The sequence below is a fragment of the Petaurus breviceps genome, unplaced genomic scaffold, assembly GCF_028583685.1.
Source record: "Petaurus breviceps papuanus isolate PSGF00001 unplaced genomic scaffold, PetGlider_PUasm1.0 37, whole genome shotgun sequence".
NCBI lineage: Eukaryota > Metazoa > Chordata > Mammalia > Diprotodontia > Petauridae > Petaurus > Petaurus breviceps.
Genome location: NW_027186296.1, coordinates 35,257,348 through 35,282,750, shown reverse-complemented (window position 1 = coordinate 35,282,750; position 25,403 = coordinate 35,257,348). Strand labels below are relative to the sequence as shown.

The 25,403-nt window shown below is 38.2% G+C and overlaps 2 protein-coding genes across 5 annotated transcripts in view; one reads left to right on the top strand and one right to left on the bottom strand.

The window, feature by feature from the left end:
• Nucleotides 1-12,427, top strand: part of PIAS1 (protein inhibitor of activated STAT 1) — a 145,725-nt gene extending 133,298 nt beyond the window's left edge. For all 4 annotated transcript variants that reach the window (XM_069098222.1, XM_069098225.1, XM_069098223.1 and 1 more), the window contains 4 exons: nt 508-688; nt 7,899-8,041; nt 8,327-8,364; nt 8,968-12,427. In XM_069098222.1, coding sequence (XP_068954323.1) covers nt 508-688; nt 7,899-8,041; nt 8,327-8,364; nt 8,968-9,261 — 656 coding nt within the window. In that variant the 3' untranslated portion in view covers nt 9,262-12,427. The remainder of the gene's footprint in view (nt 1-507; nt 689-7,898; nt 8,042-8,326; nt 8,365-8,967) is intronic.
• A 3,552-nt stretch (nt 12,428-15,979) lies between these two features.
• CALML4 (calmodulin like 4) overlaps nt 15,980-25,403 on the bottom strand; it is a 434,126-nt gene continuing 424,702 nt past the window's right edge. The window contains exons 5-6 of the mRNA XM_069098221.1: nt 23,625-23,813; nt 15,980-16,269 (exon numbers count right to left, since the gene is read on the bottom strand). Of these exons, the coding sequence (XP_068954322.1) occupies nt 16,172-16,269; nt 23,625-23,813 (287 nt within the window). The 3' untranslated portion in view covers nt 15,980-16,171. The remainder of the gene's footprint in view (nt 16,270-23,624; nt 23,814-25,403) is intronic.

Below are 25,403 nucleotides of genomic sequence, written 5' to 3'. Positions count from 1 at the left end.
GTTAACTTCCTGCTTACCTTTTTCCAAATTTTCTGATATAAAATTTCAAAGTAATATAATCCAATAACTTAGCAAAATTTTGAAATAGTATGCTTTTAACACATTTGATGTGGAATGAATTCTCATTTCACTTGCTTTTCAGCATGGCTTTTGTTATGTTTTCACCAGGAAGCCACCATAACTTAGATACAAAAATCTTTACTCGCATTTTTTAATCACCTGAAACATGTTGAATGCTATACAGGTAATTTGGTATAAGACAGAGTACTTGGTTTCATCACAAAGGGGCAATAAAAAGCACACTTTAAAAAAATTGAATCATAAAAGTTTTAGCAACTCATTGTAAAACAGCATCCAAAACTTTTCATTTTTCATATTTGTAATACTACCAGTATAATAAATCCAAAGCGTACCTGATGATTCATTAGATTTCTCAAAGAAAGAAAGAAAAGAAAATGTTTAAAATGTATTTTGTTTTTAAATTAAACTGTTCTGTTTCCCCCTCAGGATGCTTGGGTTCCCCCTTGGATCACCAAGTATCTTCTCACCACCAATCTTCAAACAAAAATAAGAAAGTAGAAGTAATTGATCTCACTATAGACAGTTCATCAGATGAAGAAGAAGAAGAACCATCTGCCAAGCGAACCTGTCCTTCAGTATCTCCTGCATCGCCATTAAATAACAAAGGGTAAGTGTTAGTGTGATAAAGAATTGAAGGACCCAAGAGTTAGAATTAAAATTGATCTGGTAAATGACTAATGGAATTAAATTTCACATTTTATGTACATTAGTTCTGTATATTTTTTAAAACATTATTTATCAACCACCTTTGGGGCCTGTGTCCAAGCTTCTAGAAAAAAGTCATCAATACTCATAACCTCTATTTCCTTACCTCTCATTTTCTTCTCAACTTTTTAAAATCTGGCTTCTGGCCTCACCACTAGTAAAATTTTGTTATTCAAAGACAGTCTCAGTTAAGCAGGAGTCGGAGCCAAGATGGCAGAGGAAAAGCAGGAACTTGCTTGAGCTCTTTCCCCAAACACCTCCAGATACCTGAAAAAAATCACTCTAAACAAATCTTAGAGCTATAGAATCCACAAAATGACTGAGTAAAATACATCTCCAGCTGAAGACAGCCTGGCAGGCCTACAGGAAGGGTCTGTTGCACTGGGCTGGGAGTAGAGCACTATCCAGCATGGGCTGTGCCAGCACAGACCTAGCTGGAGAAGGCCTCAGTGCACCTAGTCACTGGCAGCTCTGGCAGTTACCAGACTTCTCAGCCTATAAACGCCAAAGACAAAAGGGAAGATCAGTGGGGAAACACTTTAGACCTGGGTGAGAAAAGGGCGCAGTCCAGCTCCAGCCCTGGGGTGGCAGAGGTGCCAACAGCATGGCGGCAGCAGCGGCTGTGTTTGGAGCTCTACGCCCACAGATGGTGGGAGGATCAAGCAGCTCATCATAGAGCAATTTCAGGGATCTCTTTGCTGGCACTGAGGCAGGATTCTTTTGCTTTACCTTACTTGGATCTGAGTGGCAGTCCTGAGGTGAGGAGGAGCACTGGCATGGCAGAACTTGCGGCAGCTGTGGAGAGGGAGTCCTCCTCATAGTTCTGAGGCAGAAAAGAGTGCTTGTGGTCACTGCAGACTAGACCACAGGCCAGGAGAGAAATAAACACCTTTTCTTTGATCCTAACACCTTAGAAGAACTGAAGATTTACGGTGCTTAGAAGTAGCTCTGACAACAGCTATGCAAAACCTCAGAAATTTAGGACAGAGCATTCTGTACTCTGGAAGCAGAATCCTACCTTAGCAAAGAGCTCAAAGGTCAAGTAATTGACTGGGAAAATGGCAAACAGGGAAAAAAAATCAGACTATGGAATCTTACTTTGGTGACAAAGAAGAACAAAACATACAGCCAGAAGAAGATAACAAAGTCAGAGCTGCATCAAAAGCCTCCAAGAAAAATATGAATTGGTCATAGTCCATGGAGGAGCTCAAAAAGGATTTTGAAAATTAGTTGAGAGAAGTAAAGGAAAAATTGGGAAGAGAAATAAGAGTGATGCAAGAAAATCATGAAAAACAAGTCAACAGCTTGCTAAAGGAGACCCCCAAAAATACTGAAGAATATAACACCTTAAAAAATATGGCAAAATATGCCCCCCAAAATGGCAAAAGAGGTCCAAAAAGCCAGTGAGGAGAAGGATGCTTTTAAAAAGCAGAATTGGCCAAATGGAAAAGGAGGTCCAAAAGTCCACTGAAGAAAAGAATTCCTTCAAAATTAGAATGGAGCAGATGTCAGCTAATAAACTTATGAGAAATCAAGATATTATAAAACAGATCCAAAAGAATGAAAAAATAGAAGACAATGTGAAATATTTCACTGGAAAAACCATTGACCTAGAAAACAGATCCAGGAGAGATAATTTTAAAATTTGGACTACCTGAAAATCATGATCAAAAAAAGAGCCTAGACATCATCTTTCAAGAAATTATCAAGGAAAACTGCTCTGATATCCTAGAACTGAAGAGTAAAATAGAAATTGAAAGTATCTACTGATTGCTTCTTGGCAAAGATCCCAAAAAGAAAACTCCTAGGAATGTTGTATACAAATTCCAGAGTTCCCAAATCAAGGAGAAAAAAAAAATATTATAAGCAGTCAAAGACAGTCTCTTAATTAACTTTTCTCAGAGCTCATCCTTCCTGATACTTTTGACATTGTTGACCATCCCTGGATCCTTCGACCTCCTTGGATTTTATGACAGTCTTCTCTTATTCTCATCATTTATGTCTGGTCCCTAGTCAGGGGTGATCTCTACTGCTTTTTCCTAGGTCCTTTTCTCTTTTTTTCTCTACATCTTTTCTATTGGTAATCTTATAAGCTTATAACTTTCCATTAGTTCTGTGCCCATAACTGCAAATTCTGAATATATACCCATTGACTGTTTCCTTAGCTCTTGTCCTTGATTACCAGTTGCCTATTAAATATTTATTAAAGTGTTGCATAGCCATCTTAAACTCAGCATATCCAAAACTGAACTTACCATCTTTTCTCCAAAAATCTACCTTCTCCATTCCTTGAGTTGCAGTCCCAAAAATCATTTGCTATCTGCTGGACATTGCCATGTGACTATCTCACTGGCAGAAAATTCAACATGCCCAAAATAGAATATTCTCTTCATCCTAAACCTCCCCATCCTTAGTTTCCCTCTTTCAGTTAAAGGCGATATACAGCTATACAGATTTTTCCATTTTTACATAAAAGTTTTTGTAACAGTAATTCTTATTGCTCTTTTTAAAATTATTTTAAATTTTCATTAAGAGTTTGATACCCATAAATGAAATTTCTTCTTTATAGTTTGTTTATGGAAATCCTAAAGCACAGTATTTATGATGAAATTTAGTTTAAGACAACTAGATCTTGGGCTCCTGTGAGATCAAAAAAGGAGATCCAGAAAGTTAATTTGATTTCTCCTTATAACCTTGAGGTCATCTTTAACTCCCATTTCTCCTTCTCCCTACCATATACAATCGTTTGCTAAATCTTATTAATTTTAGCTATAACTAGCCATTATGTAGCCTTTTAAGGTTTGCATGGTGTTTTACATAATTTATCTCATTTGAATTTCACTGCTACCCTATGTTGTTAGGTAGTATGCTAGAGGCATTATCTTCTTTGTCAATAGAAAACTGAGGCTCAGATAAGGTAAATGGCAGTCACAGTAAGTGTTAGAAGCAGGAATAAGACTTTCATCATTGATGCCACGTGCAGCTTTATCACTAATACTTGTGCATTTACATCTCACTGCCCAAAAGATTAAATACAAACTCCTCAATTTGCCATTTGAAGTTCTTTTTAATCTGTCTCCTATTTACCTTTCCAGGCTTATTATACATTGCTTACCCTCAAACATTATACAGCCCCGATCAGACTAGCTTTTTTGCTGTTTCTCACACATGACAGTTCATTATCTCTTTGCCTTCTCACAAGCTGTTACCAATTCCTGGAATACATTTTCTCCTTATCTCAACCCACCTAGAATCCCCCATTTCCTTCTAAAAAACAACTTCACAACCTTGACTAGATTGCCCCCTTATTCATAAAATTCCTGTGACTTCTCATAGCCTACAAATATGAATAAACTCCTTAGCTTAGCATTCAAGGCATTCCCCAGTCCTTCTCCAACCTGCTTCACCAGCCTCACGGATCTTGTTTTCTACTTGCTCCCATGACCCCTCGAGGACTGTATACCTTCACACTGGAAGGCCACCCCTGGGCATAGATCCCCTCATTGGTCTGTCCCAGATACAGGTATGGTACATTCCATATAAAACAAGGTGAGTGAATAAAAAATCTAGTCCCTGTAGCTTCCCTTGAACAACCAGGTTCATTGCCAGACTTGTTCTTGGACCTAAACCAGACCTTGCCCAAACTCACTTCCCTTACCTCACACTTCCCTCCAGTTTCACTTCTCAATAACCAGAGTATATTTATTATCACCTCCTAAGTTCAAACCTTTTTGCTAGTTCTTAATTATTATCAATTTTGGGTGACAATGGTTCTGTCCTTGTGAAGCTTACATTCTAGTAGGGGAATAGCTCATATACCCAACTAAGCTTTTTTGGTACTTATATTATATCCATAATTGAAGCAGTGTGGATAGACACCTTTTCCATCAATGCAGATTGCATCCTCTCTTCCTGTGCCTTTGTTATCAGGGGTGTTCAAATGAGTTAACAAAATGTAGAGCACTTTGCAAATCTTGAAAAATTCTAGGTATTATTTGCTCATATAAACACCCCATTGTACATTCCTCTCATTCTTTTACTACTTCAAAAATATCATAATACCACTGAGGCTGTCTATCCCATTGAACCCATCACATCTGCTTCTGTGGTGAGGCTTGCTTTTGATTCATTAAAAGCTACAGTACAAAATACACATGATATGTTTTAGTGCATTTTACTATGCGAATGGTGTAAGCAAAGTGTGCCATGAGGTCTGGCTTAGAGGGAGTGGTGAGGCAGACAACATGTTGTTGTCACAGGTGGGCAGCCTTCAGCATGACGTGGCACAGGAAGGTTTTCAGTACTTCTTGCTGGCTAACAGACAGAAGACTTAGAGGGAATTGCTAGAGAAATGAGGAAATACATGTATTTCATGACACAAGGTGTCATTAAATTGAAATCATTTCTGTGTTTTAATATTAAAGATCAGCAATTATTTTCATACTTGACCATATTTATAATGCTCACATATGAAGATTCCTTTATGAGCAAGATGAATTGGTACCAACAAAAAAGCATTATTGTGTTCTGGGTAGATGTGTGCTATTTCCCAAGTCATAAAGGATACAAATTATTTCACAACACCTCAGTGATTGTTACAGCAACGTTTAATATACAGAATAACAATTTCATCCCAAAGCAACTCATCAGTCCCTTAAAAAATAGAAGTTAGAGACATTTAAAACAGTAGGATTATGCTAAACAGAATAAATATGTATATTATTGTGCTTCTCTGAATCTTTTGTGAGTGTTTCTGCCTTCTTCATGGGTATTAACTTGTGCTAGTAGTCCAGCTTTATGGTTGTTACTGGGTAACATGACTTGTGAGAAACTTGTTTTATTGATTTGTATAAGTAGAAAAAGAAAACAACATTGAATTTCAGCTTGCCTAAGGCTAAAGTTTAAACAAATAACCTGCAAAGCTTTTATGGTAGGATATTTCTATTTAATATAAAATCATAGTGCAACCAAATGCATATTTTAAAACCACAGTGTTTGGAAGTAAAGTACAGGGGTATCATTTGATTTCTTCAGTGTTAGCAACTATGGCTTTTAAAATGTGTATACACATTTCTGCATAGATATGAATTATGTTGTATGAAATAAATCCCACTTTTAAAATGTTCATGGACATCATATGTAATGATTTGACAAAATATTCATTAGTATCATTGAACTGGATATTTTTCCCTTTAGATGATTTATGCAGTTAGATTTCCAAACTTTTTTTAGTACTTTATTTTCTTTATTTCTCCCCCTAAAAACACCATGTGTATTCTTTGAAAAAATAATTAACCACATGAGCCAGTTGCTCAGTGATTGGGTGGCTCCACATAAGTATCTGTACAACAGATCTATCTAATACCAGATTTGAAGCTGTGAAGTAGTGAAAATGTGTAGTGACTCATGTAACTCCATGTTACCGTACTGAAGCTCACCCAGGCTCCTCATAGTAGATTAGCAGTTAACAGGAGAACTCAGTCTACTGTGTTGATTGTTCCGTGCATTGTGAAAAAGAGAAAACTGCCAAGAATTAAAGGGAAGTACATTGAACTGAATATAATAAAATACTTTTTCTGTTAACATCTCTTGTAACCGACTCTTTTCTAGTTTCCTATGTCTCATAGAAATTTCTGATACCTTTCTGTCACCGTATCAGATTGGAATATCAACTTTTTTTTCCTTTTAATCCCTTAAGTACTATCAGAGGATCTACTGCTAATGGGAAAATGTTACTTGTGATAGACTGAAGAGGTTTAATTAAAGTTCCCATCAGACAGTACATTTTTATGAAGAGGAGGAAAGAATGTTTTATGCTTCATCTGCAATTCATAAAAATGTGGTAAAGTCTTATAACTAAGATTCTTTTCTTGGAAACAAAGAATAGCTGGCTAGAGTTTAAGGTCTTATATAATAGCTTGTACTACTAAAATCGTATTGGTGTGTGCCCCTGTTTCTACTACAAGACTACATGAGTGAGGCAGGACTTTTCTTCCCCTGTTCAAATAACTCTGGCTCCAATCCTGTTTTGGTTTAGTTTTGTCTTTTTCATCTCAAATCTCTAACATTTCTTCCCTCTTTTCAATTCTTAATGTGGAAGATTGGGTGACAGGGTAAGGGGAACCTCTTATAATTCAACCATTTCAACTTTCATCTTCTCATAGTGTCTTCTCCTATTTTCCATTGTTAGATCTTTAGTTCTCCTTTCCAGGACCTTGATTATCCCTCAGTGTTTGCTGATTTCTTTACTCTCATGGCTGCTAACCATTCACTTTGTTATTTTCACATAGTCTTGGGTTTTGGGGGGTATTTTTTGTTTTTTCTTTTTACAAAAACATGCTTTATTCCAGGAGTAACTTCTACGTATGGACAGCTAGTTGGTGCAGTAGAAAGATTACCAGGCCTGGAATTAGGAAGACCTGGGTTCAAATCCAGCCTCAGACATTTACTGGCTTTGTGACCCTGGGAAAGTCACTTAATCCTTTTTACCTTAGTTTCCTCATTTGTAAAATGAGTAGAAGGAAATGGCAGACTCCATTATCGTTGTCAAGACAACTCAAATGTGGTCACAATGAATCAGATACAACTAATCTGCTAAAAAAAATAACAAGAAAACCTCTACTTTTTAGCCACCAAGCTTGTTTTCTTTTGTTTCAAAACTTATTTTTAATCTTAATGATTTTCACTGAATACCTCATGAAGACATCACACAATTGTATTTTCCCTTGCCTACTCTTAAGTGTAGATTCGCCATTTTAATATCTGGTTAGTGTTCTGTGCAAATGTTTATTATTAGTTATAACAGGGGCAATTGAGGCTTTTGCCTTAGGTGTGCAAAGCTAAGGGGCATAGAAAAAACATGACTTAAGTGTATATTTTCCCCAAAATGGTGTGCCATTAGGATAGGGGATACCATTTTATATTCCTGCCTTAGGCACAAAGTACAATGCGGTTTATTACCATTATATCTGTTTCTTTCGCCTTACAATCTCTGTAGTACTGTAGGGTTTACTGAGTTAGATTTTAAAGCGAAGGGAACTTTTATTTCAGGCTATCCATGATCAACAGGAAATTTAAGTGACTTGAACTATGGAAACTTTTCTTTCTTGTAGCATTTTAAATCTGCCTCATCAAGCATCTCCAGTGTCAAGAACCCCAAGCCTTCCTGCTGTAGACACAAGCTACATTAATACATCCCTCATACAAGACTACAGGCACCCATTCCACATGACTCCCATGCCTTATGACTTGCAAGGTAGGTTATACCTATATTTGCAAATAACATTGTGGATAAAGCAGATCCAGATAATCCTCTTCTGAATAGAACTTAAGGAAGAATGGAAAGCTGCAAAATATTTAAAGCTTTAGCTCAAATGAGCCAATAAGTTTCGGCACTTCTATAAATTGGGCACGCGTACCTTTCTGTACATCTATGGCCACTGTAGCTGGAACTTGTAACTATTAAAATGACTTCTGGGTATTGTGACATTTATTTTGTTTGTCTTTAAAGATAATAATGTTTTATTTTTATTCTTAACAGGTTTAGATTTCTTTCCCTTCTTATCAGGAGACAATCAGGTATGTTGTAGAAAAAAATTACTCTGTTCATTTTCCCTACAAATTATTTCTTTTAAAAGTATAACTATTACATAAGAAATAAAATGGCTTTCCTTTGAAGGTTCTAAAATGGTAGTACCACATACCACAGCCCTCAGTTTTGTAAAGGACAGTACTTCAAATTTTTTGTTTCACATGTGTTTAAGTGTAGTAAAAGTCATTCTTATTTGCTGCCTTTTTCCAGTACTGCTTCATATCATGCCAACAGGTAGCAAATTATTTTGACTGATAAATTTCATTAGTCAATGAATGTCTCCTCACAAGGAGGGAGGACTATAATGCTCTGCTTTGTAATTTTTGACTTTTGAGATTTTATTGCTTTCTGCATTTGAATAAAGAGCACTGATGCTTTTACTTTCAGTTTTCTTCTGGTTTCAGAAACCACGGTCTCAGAGGTAAATGATCACTACTTCATAAATTCACTTGATTGTACCAGTTGTCTTACTAAGGAACATTTGGACATTTATAATATATTTCAATTTCCTACTTAAAAGTTTGTGCTGATGGGAAGAAAACTTAATAATTCAGAAGTATAATTTTAAATTATTTGTCTTTTTTTCCTAGCATTACAACACCTCCCTTCTTGCCGCTGCAGCAGCAGCTGTCTCAGATGATCAGGACCTCTTACACTCGTCTCGTTTTTTTCCATATGCCTCTTCGCAGATGTTTCTTGATCAGTTAAATGCAGGAGGTAGCACTGCCCTTCCAACCACGAATGGAAGCAGTAGTGGCAGTAACAGCAGTCTTGTTTCTTCTAACAGCCTGCGAGAAAGTCATGGCCATGCAGTTGCCAATAGAAGCGGCACAGACACGGCATCAATCTTTGGCATCATACCGGACATTATCTCCTTGGACTGATTTCCCCTCTCCTTCTCCCTTCTTCCTACCCCCCAGACTCAATGAACTTGGCAGAAAGAAGAGAACTTTGTGCTCTGTTTTACTTTATTCTGTTTAGAAACGTACACAAGTGTGTGGTTTTTTTTCCTTTTTTTAGGGAAAAAAATTAAAAGAAATGTACAGAGAACAAAACTATATTTTCAGTTTTACTTTTGTATATAAACCTAAGACTGCCTGTCTGGTAAAACACGCGAAAAAAAAAAAAAGAAAAGAAAAAACAGCCACCCACAAACCACCTTCTATTCATTTTATTGGATTCTGAAGATTTTGTTTTCAACATTTACATTTGTCCTGTGGTTTTATTTTTGTAGTTTGGACATAAAGGACATTATTTTCTTTGCAGTAACAGAAAAGGAATTGCATGTATGAAGTTTTAAATTGTAGGCAGGTTTTGTTTTTGTTTTTTTGTTAGGGGAAAAAAAACACCTTTAAAAAAATGCCATTTCCTGATAATGGCCGAGCTGAGTTCTGTGTTTTGCATAGATTTTACCCAACCTTAAGTTATATAAATCTCATCTGTCCTGGTGCATTCATTCCCTCTGTGTTTCAGAACATAGTTTATGGGAGTGTTGTTAGTGTATGTGTTTTTGTCACTTCTGATTTTATCCAAGTTTATATTCAGTTGGAATATCAAGTTTTCCACTTCCCCAAACATGTTAAAGATCTTAAAGTTGACATTTAAGAATCTTTGCAGAATTTCCCAGTTGCTTGTATTCCATCACATAACTTCTATCTGCTGCACACACCCTAAATATTTCCTTTTGGAGATACCAAACTAAAGCTAACTGAGCAGAAAAAAACAAACAAACAAACCAAAAGGCGTTGGTGGGCTTATGAAAACCATCTTAACCTGAAAAGGACTGACATACTTTCATACCAACTCTTAAGTTGGAATGATAGAAGTTGGAACTCTTCTAGGTTGCCAGAATTATTACTTATGTAGTCCGCGAACACCTGCTTTGGTGGAAAGGGTAACAAGTTTTTATGAGAAAAATTTTCACCAGGCTAAGAAAGTAAAAATAATTTAAAATACTCTATTGCTTGGTTTGTGCAGCTAAAAGAGGTCATGGTGCAGCATCAAAAAAAAAAACTGTAAGAGAAATAATTCTAAAAGTAAATGCTTTTGGAAAATAATTCTGTAGCACTCAATATGTCTTGTAGAAATCCTCTATTCGATAAAGGGTTTAAAGATCATAATGTTTTTTACTTTGTCACTTTTAATTTCTGGCTAGCAGTATACTTCTCTTCTTCAGTTTTGGGCCAAACTTAATGCCCACCATTTAAATTTTCTTTAATTTTAATTTTTTGGCTCTATTTTTTTTTTCACCTTTTCAAGACATGCATGACATAGGAAAGACATTTTATAAAACTATGGAATCAGTTGGCCTGAACCATTCTTATTAAATAGTGGAATGTGTAAATAGATTGAAAGCTGTTTTTCAGAAATGGGGTGGGGGGAATAAAGAAAAACTGAAGGGGGGAAAGTGATTCTACTTGTGTCCCAAAGTCACCATCAGAGAAGATATGGTATTCTCTGGTGTACAGAATATTTTTCTAGCTGGTTGAGAGTGCAGGGAATAAGTTTATCAGGAAAGATGAGGATTATTAAATTTGCCAGTTTTCCAGTCTGGGTTTTTATGTTTGAACACTTGATGTCAGCTAGTTGTTTTCACAGTTGATCAAGGACCACCTTTTGTGTATGAAGTTGTCTTTTTAAACCTTGCATTGATAACAAAATGACCTACTTTCATTCAGATAGAAGTCAAGATTGCTGTATGATCAGTTGTATGATAAATGTATTGGTTCACATGAATATGTAGCATCTAAAAATAGTCTTTGTGTTTTTACAGCCTCCCTCTGCCACTAAATTGTTGACTTGAATTTGGGGAAAAAAAAAACAAAATGTTTGTGTTTATATGTATATGTGTGTGTATATATGTATTTATAGATAAGTGTGTGTGAGCTACAAGTGAGTTAAATAGTCTTCCCCTGAGCATGTGTATTCCACACATAACTTGACTGAGTTATATTCACTATATGACCGTTTATAATAAAAGTCTATTAAATGTCAGTTAAAATAAAACATCATAAAATGGGAAATACTTCAGTTATAAATTGAATCTGGTATTGAGGTGTTTGTTTAAACACTTTTCAGAAATACTGCTGGCTTATTCATTTAGACTAATATATTTAGTAATAAAGTCATAATATATTTCTAAATTTGACCTTGGGGTGGAAATGATGGCAAAACATATGGGGAGTTCTTATTTCATATCATAATAAAGCACGTTTCCATTAATTTAATTATTTTAAAGGTAAATTTAAAAGTTTTTTTTTTTAGTTTTCAGATCAATACCTTTGTGTATGGAACTGAATTACAAACATTTTGGATGAATTGAAAACCACTCAGCATTTATTCAGCAAGATTATGTCTTAGGTTCCATGTCCCTCAGTCCAAAACATTGCTCCAGAACTAAATAAAGAAGGGCAGAAAATGGGGGGAGGAGGAGTACATTTCCATTCACCTTTTATGTTCTTTCATTCTTTCACAAAAGAAATTAACTCTTCTCTTACCTTTGAGTATTGGTGTTCATTCCATTGTACTTGGTTATATTTTTCTTGTGTTGAATTTTTTTTAATGTTGCATTTGATAGCAATTTTTATTATTTACTATCAGATCTCAGTATCTGTAGCTGACCCTTTCAATTCAGTAAAAAAAAAAAAGTATTAGTCATATCACACTGCATTTGTCTCAGAAAGAGGTTAAAAAAAGTAGTTCCTTGTTTTGTCTGATTCTTTCAACTTTGGTGAACTGTCTACGAACAGATTCAGTAACTCTGATCTTTAGGCATTTGGCTCCTGTCCCTGTTGCCTGAGTCTTTCACAGTAGGTGTGTGTGTTTGTCCGTATATGTGTTTATGTACAATACTGTATGTGTGTATGTATATCTGCACACAGATATGAGTAATTGCTGTTTGAATAGCAGGGTTGAAATGGCTTTTAATTGCTTTTATGGGCATTATTGGATACATCTTTTACAAACAAAATCTGAACTTTAACCATGCCAAGGCTGGTTGATGATAATTTATTTTGAGCATTAAAAGATTTCTTATTCTTCTTAATATAAGTATTATCACAGTTCTATATCATTACCTGTTTAGCAAAGATTCACCTAAGCCTCCTAAGAAGAGTGTGATTTGCTTCTTTATATTGGATTTCAGAAACTGGTTGGAGTCATACCCCAGTTTTAAAATTAGTAACTGTGGAGAGAATTGTTTTCAATTCAATTTTAAATACATTCAGCATTTCAAGGTTTTAAAGCACATTTAAAATTATTTTAGGAAAGATTTTGTTTTATCAATGTAAGTGTTGTTAAATTCTTAAAAAAAAAATAAACAGTTTAGATGCAAAAGGGGGGTGGAGAATAGCTGGTGGTCCCAGAGTGTGCTGCTGTTAATTGTTTAATTAACAAAGGGAAATGTATATAAACAGATATAAAAGTTACCATAAATTCCATGAACTTAAATCTGTGACTCATTGCCTTAAAAATTTCTCTTTAGAGTTTCCATACCGCATGCCAAACCAGTAAAATGGCTTTTAAAAATGTATAGTAGACCAATGTCAGTTTGTATAAAAGTACCAAGTGAAAATATTTATTACATGCATTGGAAAAAAATTGTTTACCTATTGAATGTTACCTGTTTATGTAGAGATCTTTAGATGTAATTAAAAAAAAAAGCACTCAGTTAATTGTCTTCTGTAAAATATACTGTTGGGCATAGAAGGTGATAATCTTTCCAAAGCACCAGAGATTTAAAAGAAAGGCAATTTTGCCATAAATGACTATGTGGTAAGTAAGAAATGTGCAAGTATCCTTTTCCCTATTATTGTAAAGTGACTGGCAAAGAAGAGTGCCGTGAAGTACAAAGAGCTCTAGAATGTGGAGTCCAAAGACCTGGATGTAAATAAATCCTGGCTCTACTACTAATTACCCACGTGACCTTGGGCCAGTTGCTTTCCCTATCAAGATCTCAGTTTTCTCATGTTTTAAAATGAAAGGATTAGACTTTAGGCTTCCTCCCAGCTCTAAATACTGTGGTAGTCATTTTTTTAAAAATTATTACACCCAAATTTTTAATAGTTAAAGAGTGCCACCACTATTCTGTAAATGGCACAAGAAAATAAGTAGATCACATGCAGTTCTGTGATTTAGTGTAAGAATAGGATATTAATATCTTAGAATTTTTGATTGAGAGATCTTGAGTTGGCACATCCATTTGGGACAGTTTAAACAGTATAAACATGAGAAGGTTCCAGCACTCCATACAATTCTAAGAGCAGTATGGTATAATCTAGTGAAAAAAAGGGACTTGAGTTCTCATAAATTTGGCATTTATTTAGTATCTCCTATGTGTTTTAACACTAGAGCATCCTAAAAATTTCAATGCAATTTAATGTGATTGACACTGTTCTTGAAACAGCCACTATATTCAAGGAGATTATATTCTACTGTAGGCAGAGAAGCAGGTTAAAAAATGTGCAGAAATAATTCTAAGACAGTAAAGACTAAAGGAGAAAAAGGATAGATCAAGACAGTACCTTCGGAATATTTGAGGAGGAACATCAAACTGGGGGAGAAAAGTTAGGATCAAAGACTACTATGCAAAGTAGGTGGCACCTGAACTGGGCCTTTAAGGTCATAACAAGAAATCTAAGAGGCAGACAAAGAAGGGTTACCTTCCAGGGATTGGAGATGACATGCTTTCAGGAAGAGAAGGCCAAGTTTAGAGAAAAATAAGTGATACAGTTTGGCTACAACACATTAAAAAAGAGGTGTTAAGTCTAGAGGGTAGGAGCTATGTTGTAGAGTGCTTTAAATGACTAGAGGTTTGTTTTTGTTTTTATCCTGAAAAGGCTAGAAAGTCATCAAATACAAGAAAGTAGTGGTCCTGCCTATGCCTTACGAAGATTACTTTAGTAAATATACAAAGGATGGATTGGAGAAAGGAACAATTGGGGAAAATTGAGGAAGAGTTCTGTTTTTGAACATGTTGAATTTTAAATTCCATTGGACCATATGAATGTTGTGTAAGGGTGAATGTAGCTATATAATATTCATCAAAGTAAAAATTATAAAATCATAGAACAAATGAGTTCACCCCTCAAGGAAAGGTGTAAAGAAAAAAGGTGGTCCCAGGAGAGAGCCTTGGAATGCCCATGTTTAGAAATTAAAAATTAAAAGGTAGGGGTGGCCAGGTAGCACAGTGAGTAAGAGCACTGACCCCAGTGTCGGGATGACCTGGGGATCGAATCCGGGCTCAGACACTTAGCACCCACCCAGAAACACCTGGCCATGTAACTTTGAGCAAGTTACTTAACCCCAGTTGCTTTAAAAAAAAAAAAAAAAAAAAAGGTAATCCACAAAGAGCTTGAGAAGCATCCACATAGGTAGGAGACAGAAAGTTGTGGATGCCAAATGGGGGAAAAGGGTGGAGACAGGAAGAGGCAAAATTGTGTCAGAAACTCCAAAAAAGTCTCAGAAGATGTAGACTGAGAAAAGGTCAGAGTTTAACCACTGAGTTTATTAATAGCCCTCCAGTACTCTAGTTTCCATAGAGTGATGGTATAGCAGGGGGTTGAGAAGTGAGTGGGTGGCAAGGGAGAACATGTACCTTATCGTCTTTATGAGTTGTATCTGAAAGGGAGGACAGAGCTTGAGATGATTGGGATCCAGGGAAAGCTTTTTTTTTTTTAAATAGAAAAAGACAGCTAGTGGGTAAGGAGCTGTTAGCAAGAGATTAAAGATTGGAAAGCTAGAGAAATGAGTGATCCAAGGCACAAGCTCCAGAAGGGGGTTGTATCAAAGGCACATTTAGTGAGATTTGCCTTAACCAAGAGAAGAGCTTACCAAGTTTTGAGGTGTATAGGAGAAAAAGGAACTCCATATCCCTGGGTGATAAAAAATAAGTCAAGCTCTTGGGGTGTAAATGAACCTCTCTAGGTAGTGAAAAGCCCATGCTAGTAGTGGGTAGTGTCAAGTGCTTTTAAGTTTTCATAAGTGTCAGAAATTTTTTTCTTGTGTAGGGTGTCCGTGCATTTCAGCATGTTCTATCTGTAGTAGAACCTTAGTGCATCAACTTAATTATTACACACTGTTTTCCCCTATTTAGCTAGTAGGTTTCTGCATCAGTGACTATTTTTATGTGTATATGTGTGTTGAGGAATATGCTAGAATTATGATACATAAGATAAGGACTGGAAATGTGAGACTGACCCTATGATGCAGCATGAAACCTCACCAAGAATATTTTAACAACACTGGAGTGGCAACGAATTTTTCTTTTTATTTGGAAATCAGTCGCTGATCTTTGAAGGTAGTGTTTGGTGTTTAATTCAGTTATTTTTCAGTAGTGTCTGACTTCATGACTCCACTTAAGGTTTTCTTGGCAAAAATACTGGAGTAGTTTGCCATTTTCTTTTTCTGCTCATTGTACAGATGGGGGAAACTGAGGCAAACAGGGTTAAGTGACTTGCCTGGGGTCACGAAACTATTATATGTCTAAGGCCACATTTATGCTCAAGAAGAGTCTTCCTGACTCAAGACCCAACACTTTCAACTTTGCCATCTAGTTACCATTTTGGTCTTTAACTAATAGTCCCATTTAAACAGATAACATGGCACTGTTAAAACAATTTTATTTGTATCATTACAGAGAAGTCCTTGTGTCTGCATCAGGGACATAAGGTAGCACTGTAGGTATGACATTACCATTCCCCCTAGAGTAAAAGGGATACATTTTATAAAAATCCAATCAAGTATCAGAAGTTTTCAGATTTCAAAAATGACTCCTCGTATCCATATGTATCCAATTCAGTAATCTGGTGCAGGAAGGGTGATCATTTGGATAAACTCATTGTATTTCACTTTGCCGTTTGGTCCAATATTAGCTTCTCTCAGGAGATCATCCACTATAATGAATCACATTATTTCTGAGTTCAGTTCCAGTGCTGTTTGTATGCATCACATTATGCTCTTTTCAGAAACTGAGATTCCCCTCCCTATATTTTCCATTTTATTACAATACCAAAGGTTATGTAGCATTCCCACACATTGAAGTAAGCAAGGTCTTGAGTACAAAATAAATAAGAGAAGCGTTGGTCCGATCCCATGCCCTTGGAGCTCAGTCAATTTTCCCTCTGCCCTCACTAAATATGGCTTTGAATTTTGCCAACCTTAAATGGTTTTAGTCTGAGTTCAGACTATTTCCAGAGACATTCTAAGCATTTGGGAAAGTGAGGAGGAAACCATTGTGAGAAGCTTGTTCTCACTCCAGCCTTTATTTGAAAAACCAGTTTGAACCACCATTTTTAACTCAGGATTGGCCCAGTCTCTTCAAGATTCCCTAGCTTTGGGATGAGTTTAACAAACATGTATCAAACACCTACTATATCTCTATCCCTACACTGGAATCATACTGACCTTGATATAGACAGTGTGAGGGAAAAAATTGCTTCTTTCTCTCCCCGTTATTCCATGATATGAATAAGATATTTAGTACTAGGTTATCTTTCTTTTATAATCTTTCCTCAAATGAGAATATTAGAACTGAAATCAATCTGCTATTTATAAACCACAAACATAAAACTATAATTATTCTGAGTTTTTTTTTTAACTTTTGTTTCTGATTTTTCTTCTGGTTCTAGATGCCTGGGCAAAATATTGGTTTTCCAGTATACCTTTCACCCAATATCATTATCTCTTCCAGAATATGGACTCAATTTAATCCTGCTTTACTTCTTTTCCTCATCCTTTCAGCTTTTGCTCTAAGGCAGAGGTTCTTAGCCTTTTTGTGTATCATGAGCTCCTTTGTCAATGTGGTGAAACCTATGAATCCCTTCTTAGAATTAAACTTTTAGGTACATAAAATAGGTAGGCTTAGAAATCAATTATATTGAAATACGGTTATCAAAATATTAAGTTCATTGATTCCATGTTCCACACAAGGGCAACCTCTTTCCCCACCATAAGCTGTTATAGTTGAGAGTTTTATTCTGTACTTTTTCAAAGGATTCAACTTACAAGAGTCAAATCAGTATATGAAAATTGTCACTTACCGTGTTAAATTATCTGGGACAGAAACACCATATATTCACATGTTATTCAGGGCAGTTAGAAAATGTCCTGTGAGTCTCTGTTCAGCCATTCTTCCCCAAAGTGTAATTATTATACTCAGTACCCAAGCTGGTATCTAGTAATAGTAGTTCTGGGTATTTTTAGGAAGTTGAGGAGACTGTAATTTATCTTTCTACACCAAGAAGTTTCCTATGAAACAGCCGGCTAGTTGGAAACATCCCAGTATGTTGTCCCTGAACATCAGATCCCTCTACTGCTAGGGCCTCTGAGTCACTTTCTAGCAAGATGAAGGCTGCCAGCAGGAGACTCCCTCATGCCCATTTTAATAGGAAACACGATTTTCCAGCATCGTGCCAGTGCCTGACGACACCATCTGGGTAGAATTTGGGTCATGCTCAGTGATGATTTCCTGTCCCTAATCTAAAGATTGGTAAAAACCAAGGTCCTAAAGTAGGCCAATACCAGGTCTTGGGAATGCCTTCAAGCCTACATAGCTACTCAAGATTTAAAAAGGGAAAAAATCATTCAGCACCTGTATTGCCAGGTTCTGATGTCCTTTCTGCCTTGCAGCAGGAGATAAAATTGGTCCTTCTCTCTATTCATTGGGAATACTATGATTTTCTTTGCTGGCTAAACCAATGATAGATGTATGTGAGTTTGGTAGCATGTGTTGTTTGCTTTAGATACAGACCATTAAACACATGAATTAGGAGAATAACAGCGGCCTACGTGCTAACTTTCTGTAGATTTTTTGGAACCAGACCTGTGATTTTATTGGTAGGATTATTCTACAACTTGGAGTCTCAGGGAGTTGCTTAGGAACACTAAGAAGGAATGTTGACTTGGCCACAGTCACACAGCCCTTATGTGTGGCAGGGAAGACTTGAATCAGATCTTCCTGGGTCTCCATCCACAGCCATGTTGCCTCTCAATCCTATATAGCTGGCAAATAAAGGAGCTAGATGAGTCCCTCAGGACCTGGGAGGGGGGGAGGGAAAGGGGGAATCTAGGTGCTGTATCAGTCACAATCTTGGTAATTACTAGATTGAAAAAGTGAGGAGAAATATTTATTTTATCCTTAAAGCCATTATGGTGATTTTAAACAATCTTGTGGTTCAAAATAGCATACACCTACTCACTGTATCCAGAAATTTGTAGAATGTTACAGCCATGATGGATGAGAGATCATCTAAGCCAGCTTTCTTATTGTAGATGTGGGAAACAAAGAAAAGGGACTTTGCTAATTAGTGACAGAAAATGGGACTAGAGCCCAGGCCTCCTGACTCCAAGTCCACCAAGCTAATTCCTTTTTACTTTGTTTTTTTTGGTAAGGCAATTGGGGTTAAGTGACTTGCCCAAGGTCACATAGCTAGTAATGTCTGAGGCTGGATTTGAACTCAGGTTCTCTTGACTCCAGAGTTGGTGCTCTATTCACTGTACCACCTAGCTGCCTCCAAGCTAACTCAGTTACCTTGTATCATAAAGGCCATCTAATGCAATCTCCCCATTTTACAAATGGGAAAATGGGCCCAAAATGAGTTATGACTTACCTAGCTAGAGTCTGAGGCAGGATTTGGATATAGGTCTTTTTTTTTTTTTTAAGCAATTGGGGTTAAGTAACTTGCTCAAGGTTACACGGCCAGTTATTTCTGGGTGTGGTGCTAAGTATCTGAGCCCAGATTTGATCTCCAGGTCATCCCAACACTGGAGCCGTGCTCTTACTCGCTGAGCCACCTGGCCGCCCCAAGGTCTTCTTGACTCCCAAGTCCATCTTGGACTAATTTCAGTAAGCCTCCAAAAAATTCTAAATGCTTGACACTCCCAGCAGGTATGAACTGTGGAAGGAACTGAGCATTTCACTACCTAGGGAAGCTTATTTAGACCCTCAAGCTTTTAATTGTATTCTTGACATTACTCTCCAGAAAATGTTCTGCCTCTAATTATTATTTGATGGTATAGCCCCCCAAACCTGATGTGACCATGTATTACACTGAAAAGCACGGTGTCCAGAGTTAGGGAAGTCACAGATGATTTCACTTCTTCCCTGATTGGATCATATCTGGAAGACTGTTCAGTTCTGAGAGTTATATTTTAGGAAAGACATTGCTCAAGCACATTGACAGCCAGGATAGGGAAGGGTCTGAAAATTATAGCCTATGTTGGAAGGGAGAGACATAATAGTCTTGTATCTTCAAGGATTTGAAGGGCTATGCCCAGGGAAGAGAGTTTAGACATATTCATTTTGGTCCCAGGAGACAAAACCAGGAGTAGGGGGTAGAAGCTGCCAAGAGTCTTGATATAAGGAAGAACTGGCTAAAAGTCCGTCATCCAAAAGCAGAACAGGAAGGTAGTGGTTCTCCCCTCACTGAAGGAGTGCAACAAGAAGACAGAGGCACTTCCTGACCCAGCAGCCTCTCGAGTAACTAACCCTGATACTCATGCAAAAAAAAAACAAAAACAAACCCTGACACGAATGCAAAGCCCTGACTTGGAGAAAAAGACAATAGGGATATTTCCGTCAAGTGTTAGATCCTGTTTGGTGAAAGTGGGTCTTCTGGTTCCCAAGTTAGGAAATGTTCTAGAAAGGGCTTTCCATGTCAAGGGGGCTCTTCTCTTTGCAGACCTCAGTGTTGTCATTAACAAGGATATTTGTTTATGACACGGCATAGGGAAGTACTTGAGATGGAATGAGTCTTAGGTAAAATCTTACAAAATCTCTGACTCCATCCTCCATCATCATCAATGTTCCTTTCTATCACTGGAGGTCTTTGAGCAGATGGGTGACTACTCTTTAGCAGTATTGTAGAGGGGAATTCTACTCCTATATAGCTTGGTGAAAACAGATGACGTCAGAGGCCCCTTCCATCTCTGAGATCCTATTAATTTTTATTCCCTTTCTTACCCATACTTAATGCAAAACAAATCCCCCTCCAAAGCCCCCCCAACCCCCACAAAATTCTCAAATCTGGTTTCTGGAAAGGTGATAAGAATTTTAAGATATGAGCCTACCCAAAAGTTTTTATATTTCATGGGGGATTCATGAAGATATAGGAGTCCCCTGAAAATTTTTTAGATCCCAATCTATATGACAAGTTCTTCATTCTTCCTTCTCCAGTTCAGCCTTCAGACTACTAACCAAATTATCTTCCTAATGCAGGTCTGAGCAGAAAATCCGCTTGCTCAAAAATCTCCCATGGTTCTTCATTGCCTGCAGGAATTAGCTCCAACCTGCTATTCTTAGCTTTATTCATACTATTTCCCTTCTCTGCTATTAGCTGTGTGACCCTGGGCAAGTCACTTAACCTTGTTTGCCTCAATCTTCTCATCTGTAAAATGAGGTAGAGAAGGCAAACTACTGGAATATCTCTGCCAAGAAAACCCCAAATGGGGTCAGGAAGAGTCAGACACAGCTGAATAACAGTAATAACTAGGCTCTAGCTAATCGGGAATAAATAGCCACTCCCTAACCTCATCCCACTCTCTTTTGCCTTTCTCAGTTTGTGTAGCAAGGGGATGGGGAAAGAGTTCTGTGAAGTTTGGATTCAGTCAAAGGGCAGCACTTGAGGACCTAGAGGGCCACATGTGGCCTTGAAGTCGCAGATTCCCTATCCCTGGATACCGTCAATTGTCCCTGGAACTGTCTCATTATATATCACTGCTTCTTAAAAGCCCTTTCTTCCAAGCCCATGTGAGGGACCACCTCAGCCCCTTCATGAAGCCTTTCCTAATGCCTCATGTAGAAGTGTTTCCTCCCTTCTCATCTGTCATACCCTTCTGTTCAATTTTATCATAATCACTGGTACGTGTATCTTATTCCCCCGTCTAGAATGTAAGATGCTTGAGGGGAGAGATCCCTCCTGATATTTTTTATCACTGGGCCTCATACATTTCTTGGTCATCTAGACATATAATTTCCTCAGTGCAGGAAACTCCCAATGAGAAAACCCCCTCTCCCAAATTCAGATCTTCAATCACTCTGCAATTCATAGTCTTGGGGGGCCTGAGACACAGAGAAGTTAAATAATCTGCCCAAAATCACACAATTAGTTTAAGTCAGAGGCAAGAGTTGACCTAAGACTTCACGATCACTCCGGCTGCCTGCCTTTCACAGAATAGCTAAAAAGTAGGTACTTTATTTTTAGCTTTTAATTTTTTTGGAGGGCAGTTGGGATTAAGTGACCTAGTCTGTGTTAAGTATCTGAGGTCGGATTTGAACTCAGATCCTCCTGACTCCAGGGCTGGCACTCTATTCACTGAGCCACCTAGCTGCCCCAGAAGTGGTGGTACTTTTGACTTAAATTCAGTGTCTTAAATCAACAATTATCTATTAAGCACCTACTATTTGCCAAACACGTGCTAAGTGCTGGGGATATAAAGAAAGCCATTCCTTCCCCCCCCCCCAAAAAAAAAGTGCTGTTTGAAAAGAAAAGAAAAGCAGCATCTATTTTGCATAGTAAGTAGATTTCCCACCCACCCACCTAGATTGGGCTTTCATTAAGGATCAGATGGATTTTCGGTAGGGGCCTGAAAGAAAAGGGATTAACTAATTAGCCAGAAGGAAAATTATTCCCAGGTTTCTGGCCTCAGGCTCTGGAATTTGGTTGTCACCTATGAAGAAACATGAAATGTTGAGAGTGATGTGGTCGGGTAGTGCCATGAAGGGAAACACGGGCTAGAAGAGAGGAAGGGAAGCTGGATTCTTGAATCACCCGTCAGTTCCCCATTGTGCAAATCACCCGAGTGGGAGGGAGGACCAATGGTGGTTTGGGCCAGACCGCCATCCTGTGGGGTGGGAGAGGGGAGATTATAAATACAGAATTCAAAGTGGTTCCTTCTAGAGCAGGGTCTTTGTTTGATATAGAGGTTTGGGGTTGGAGTCGAGCCCAAGGAGGATCTGGTTTCTCAAATAAAAAGGCAAGTTCTTAGGAGGCAGAAAGGTTGGCCGTGATTCTGTTGATTTGGAAAGGTTTCAACTGAGTCGAATCCTCCTGTGCATTCCTGACATACTGTATTTCCCTGGAAATTGTGTGGGTGTTAGAACCAGATGACTCCTAGATATTTGCTTTTCTAGCTGTCAAGGACAAAGGTCAGATACCCGTGTGAACTTCAAGAACAAGAAGGGGCCTGAGGAAAAGTCCGTGGTAGGTTTGGAAACTACCTTTCTATGAAGGCTGCCTGATATTCTCAGAAGAGCAGTTTTTCCTTAAATACTGGCAGGGCCGATGAGTCTGATGGATTTAAAACAATTCAAGAAAACCCCTCAATTTTTGCCCCTGCTTGGAATGAGTTACTTTTCTTATCCAAAATTAAAACTTAAAAAAAAAAAAACAATATTGTTTTAAATTCATAGAATTTTAGAGGCAGAGAGGTACCTCAGATATAGATCATCTAATGCAATTTCTTTTAATAAGGGGATTTGTTGTGTGAAGTTTGGATTCAGTCAAAGGGCCACACTTGAGGACGTAGAGGGCCACATATGGCCTTGAGGTCAAAGGTTCCACACCCCTGATCTAATCCAACTGCTTTAAAGGCAGGTAGGTGGTGCAGTGGATAGAGCTAGGCATGGAGTCAGGAAGACTCATCTTCCCGAGTTCAAAGCTAGCCTCAGATACTTCCTAGCTGTGTTACCCTGGACAAGTCACTTAACCCTGTTTGCCTCATTTTCCTCATCTGTAAAATGAGCTGGAGAAGGACAGGGCAAATCACTCCAGTATCTTTGCCAAGAAAACTTCAAATGGGGTCGCAAAGAATTGGATATGACTCAATAACAGCAATGGTTATCTCTGGATGTGGAGTTAAAAGGACCTGGGTTCCAATTCTGCCTCTGCAGCTTACTACCTAATACTCAGCTATTTGAGACAAATAGCTTAAATTCTCTGAGCCTCAGTTTCTGCATCTGGTTTTTTTTTAATGAGGTGGTTTCCTTACATGGACTACAAGAGCCCTTTTCACTGTAAATCCACAATCCTCTTTTAAGGAGATCATGGGTGAGGTGTGGAAAAGGACCAGAAGTGCTGGTAGGACCTCAAGTCATGCCTAGAAAAGATTGGTCCTCCCACCTGTGTTAGCAGTTAATGAAGCAACAGAAATGAGAAGGAGCTGATGGCCACTTGTCCTCTTAAGCTGACCTCAGCTGCTCGTATGACCTTGGGCAGGTCATTTACCTTCAGGCCCACATGAAGTCCCTTACCTTCCTTGTTAGTTAGCCGTTCTCCCAGTTTAGTGAGTTTGGATCTTAGTTCTTCCGCAGTGATGTACCCCTTCTTCTCTTTATCAGTCATCAACATGGCCAACAGAATTTCTTTCTGAGGCTCTTCCTGCTGCATTTGCTTATGCATGATGGTAAGGAAGGTAGAGAAATCCAGCTCTCCATTTCTGTCTGGAAATGCCAAAGCACCAAAGATAAGAGGGAGAGTTTTCTCCAGCAGATCTGAGAGTGAGTAAGGGGATGTAATCATCAAACCAACATAAGCTGAGGTTAAAAAAAAAAAAAGAAGAGGGGACCTACCTGCCTTTTTAGTTTTTCTACAATTGCTTTCCCTGTGGATTGGAGGAGGGGGCAGTTAGGTGGCACATCAGATAGAGTATCAGGCCTAGAGTCAGGAAAACCTGAAGTCAAATCTGACCTTAGACACTTAATAGTTGTGTGACCCTGGGCAAGTCACATAACCCTGTTTGCTTTATATTCCTCATGAGTACAATGAACTGGAGAAGGAAATGGTAAACCACTCCAGTATCTTTACCAAGAAAACCCCAAATGGGGGGCAGCTAAGTGGCACAGTGAGTAAAGCGCTGGCCCTGGAGTCAGGAGGACCTGAGTTCAGATCTGGTCTCAGACACTTAAAACAAAAAAACTATCCGTGTAACCTTGGGCAAGTTACTTAACCCCAGTTGCCCTCCAAAAGACAAAAAAAAAAAAATAGAAGAGTTGGACATGACTGAAATGACTGAACACCTAGATTGTAGGAAACGTGGCAAAGCAGGGCAAACCCAGGACTTGGAGTCTCCCCAGCTTTGCTACTTCCTAACTGTAAGACTTTGGGCATGTCATTTCTCTGAAATTTGGATTCCTCATCTGCAAAATATGGGGATGCAAAGTACTTTAGAGATATAAGGGACTCCTAGAGAACAAGTCCAACGTGCTTACTTTACACATGAAGTAGACACCCAGAAGTATTAAGTGATTATCCAATGTCTTATAGCAAGTGAACAAACTTGAACTCAGATCTGGGGCTAGCTATTTTAGTGCCTAGAGCAAAGGGTGTAAAGGTTGGTGGTAAGGGAGATGTCTCCAGGGACCTGCCTAGGAAAGGAAGCACATGGTAAGTCCAGGAAACTGATCTGAGAGATTTCGAGTACAGGTCGTGATTTCTAAACTCCGATGCAGTGAAGCAAATCTGTAGTCGCTCCACCCTAGTTACTGCCTAGACTGGAACCCAAACCTTCTTCAAATGCAGTATTATTCCTACTATGTGATTAGACTAAGCTAGTCATTGGATGGGTCCCTTCCAACACTAACATTGTGTGTGATTCCGAGATTTGCCTCAAGGGTCCTTCCATTTCATTCTCAACTTTTCTGTAAGAGAGCTACTAACTCGTTAGGCAGTGGGCTCAGAAGGGAGCATGTGAGGGAGCTGTGACAGTCTGCCATGATCAGGAACCCTGAGGTGTGAGGAATGAAAACTGAATGTTCTGCAAACTTTGACTTCCTGTGAAAAGAAGACAAAGCTCCAGAAAAAACAAGGACATAACCAACCAATCTCTTGGAACCAGAGACCCCAAAAGAAATTTAGAACCACTCCTCCCAGCATTTGGGGTTTGGGTCAGAGCACCGTGCTTCTTTTATCCCTTTGGCCCTGCCTGTGGTCCCCAGCCACTAAAGGCAAGCTTTCAGTTCAGTGGCAGCAACTGGTGACTTGGATCTCTCTGCCTCTGTCTCTCTCTCTCTCTCTCTCTCTCTCTCTCTCTC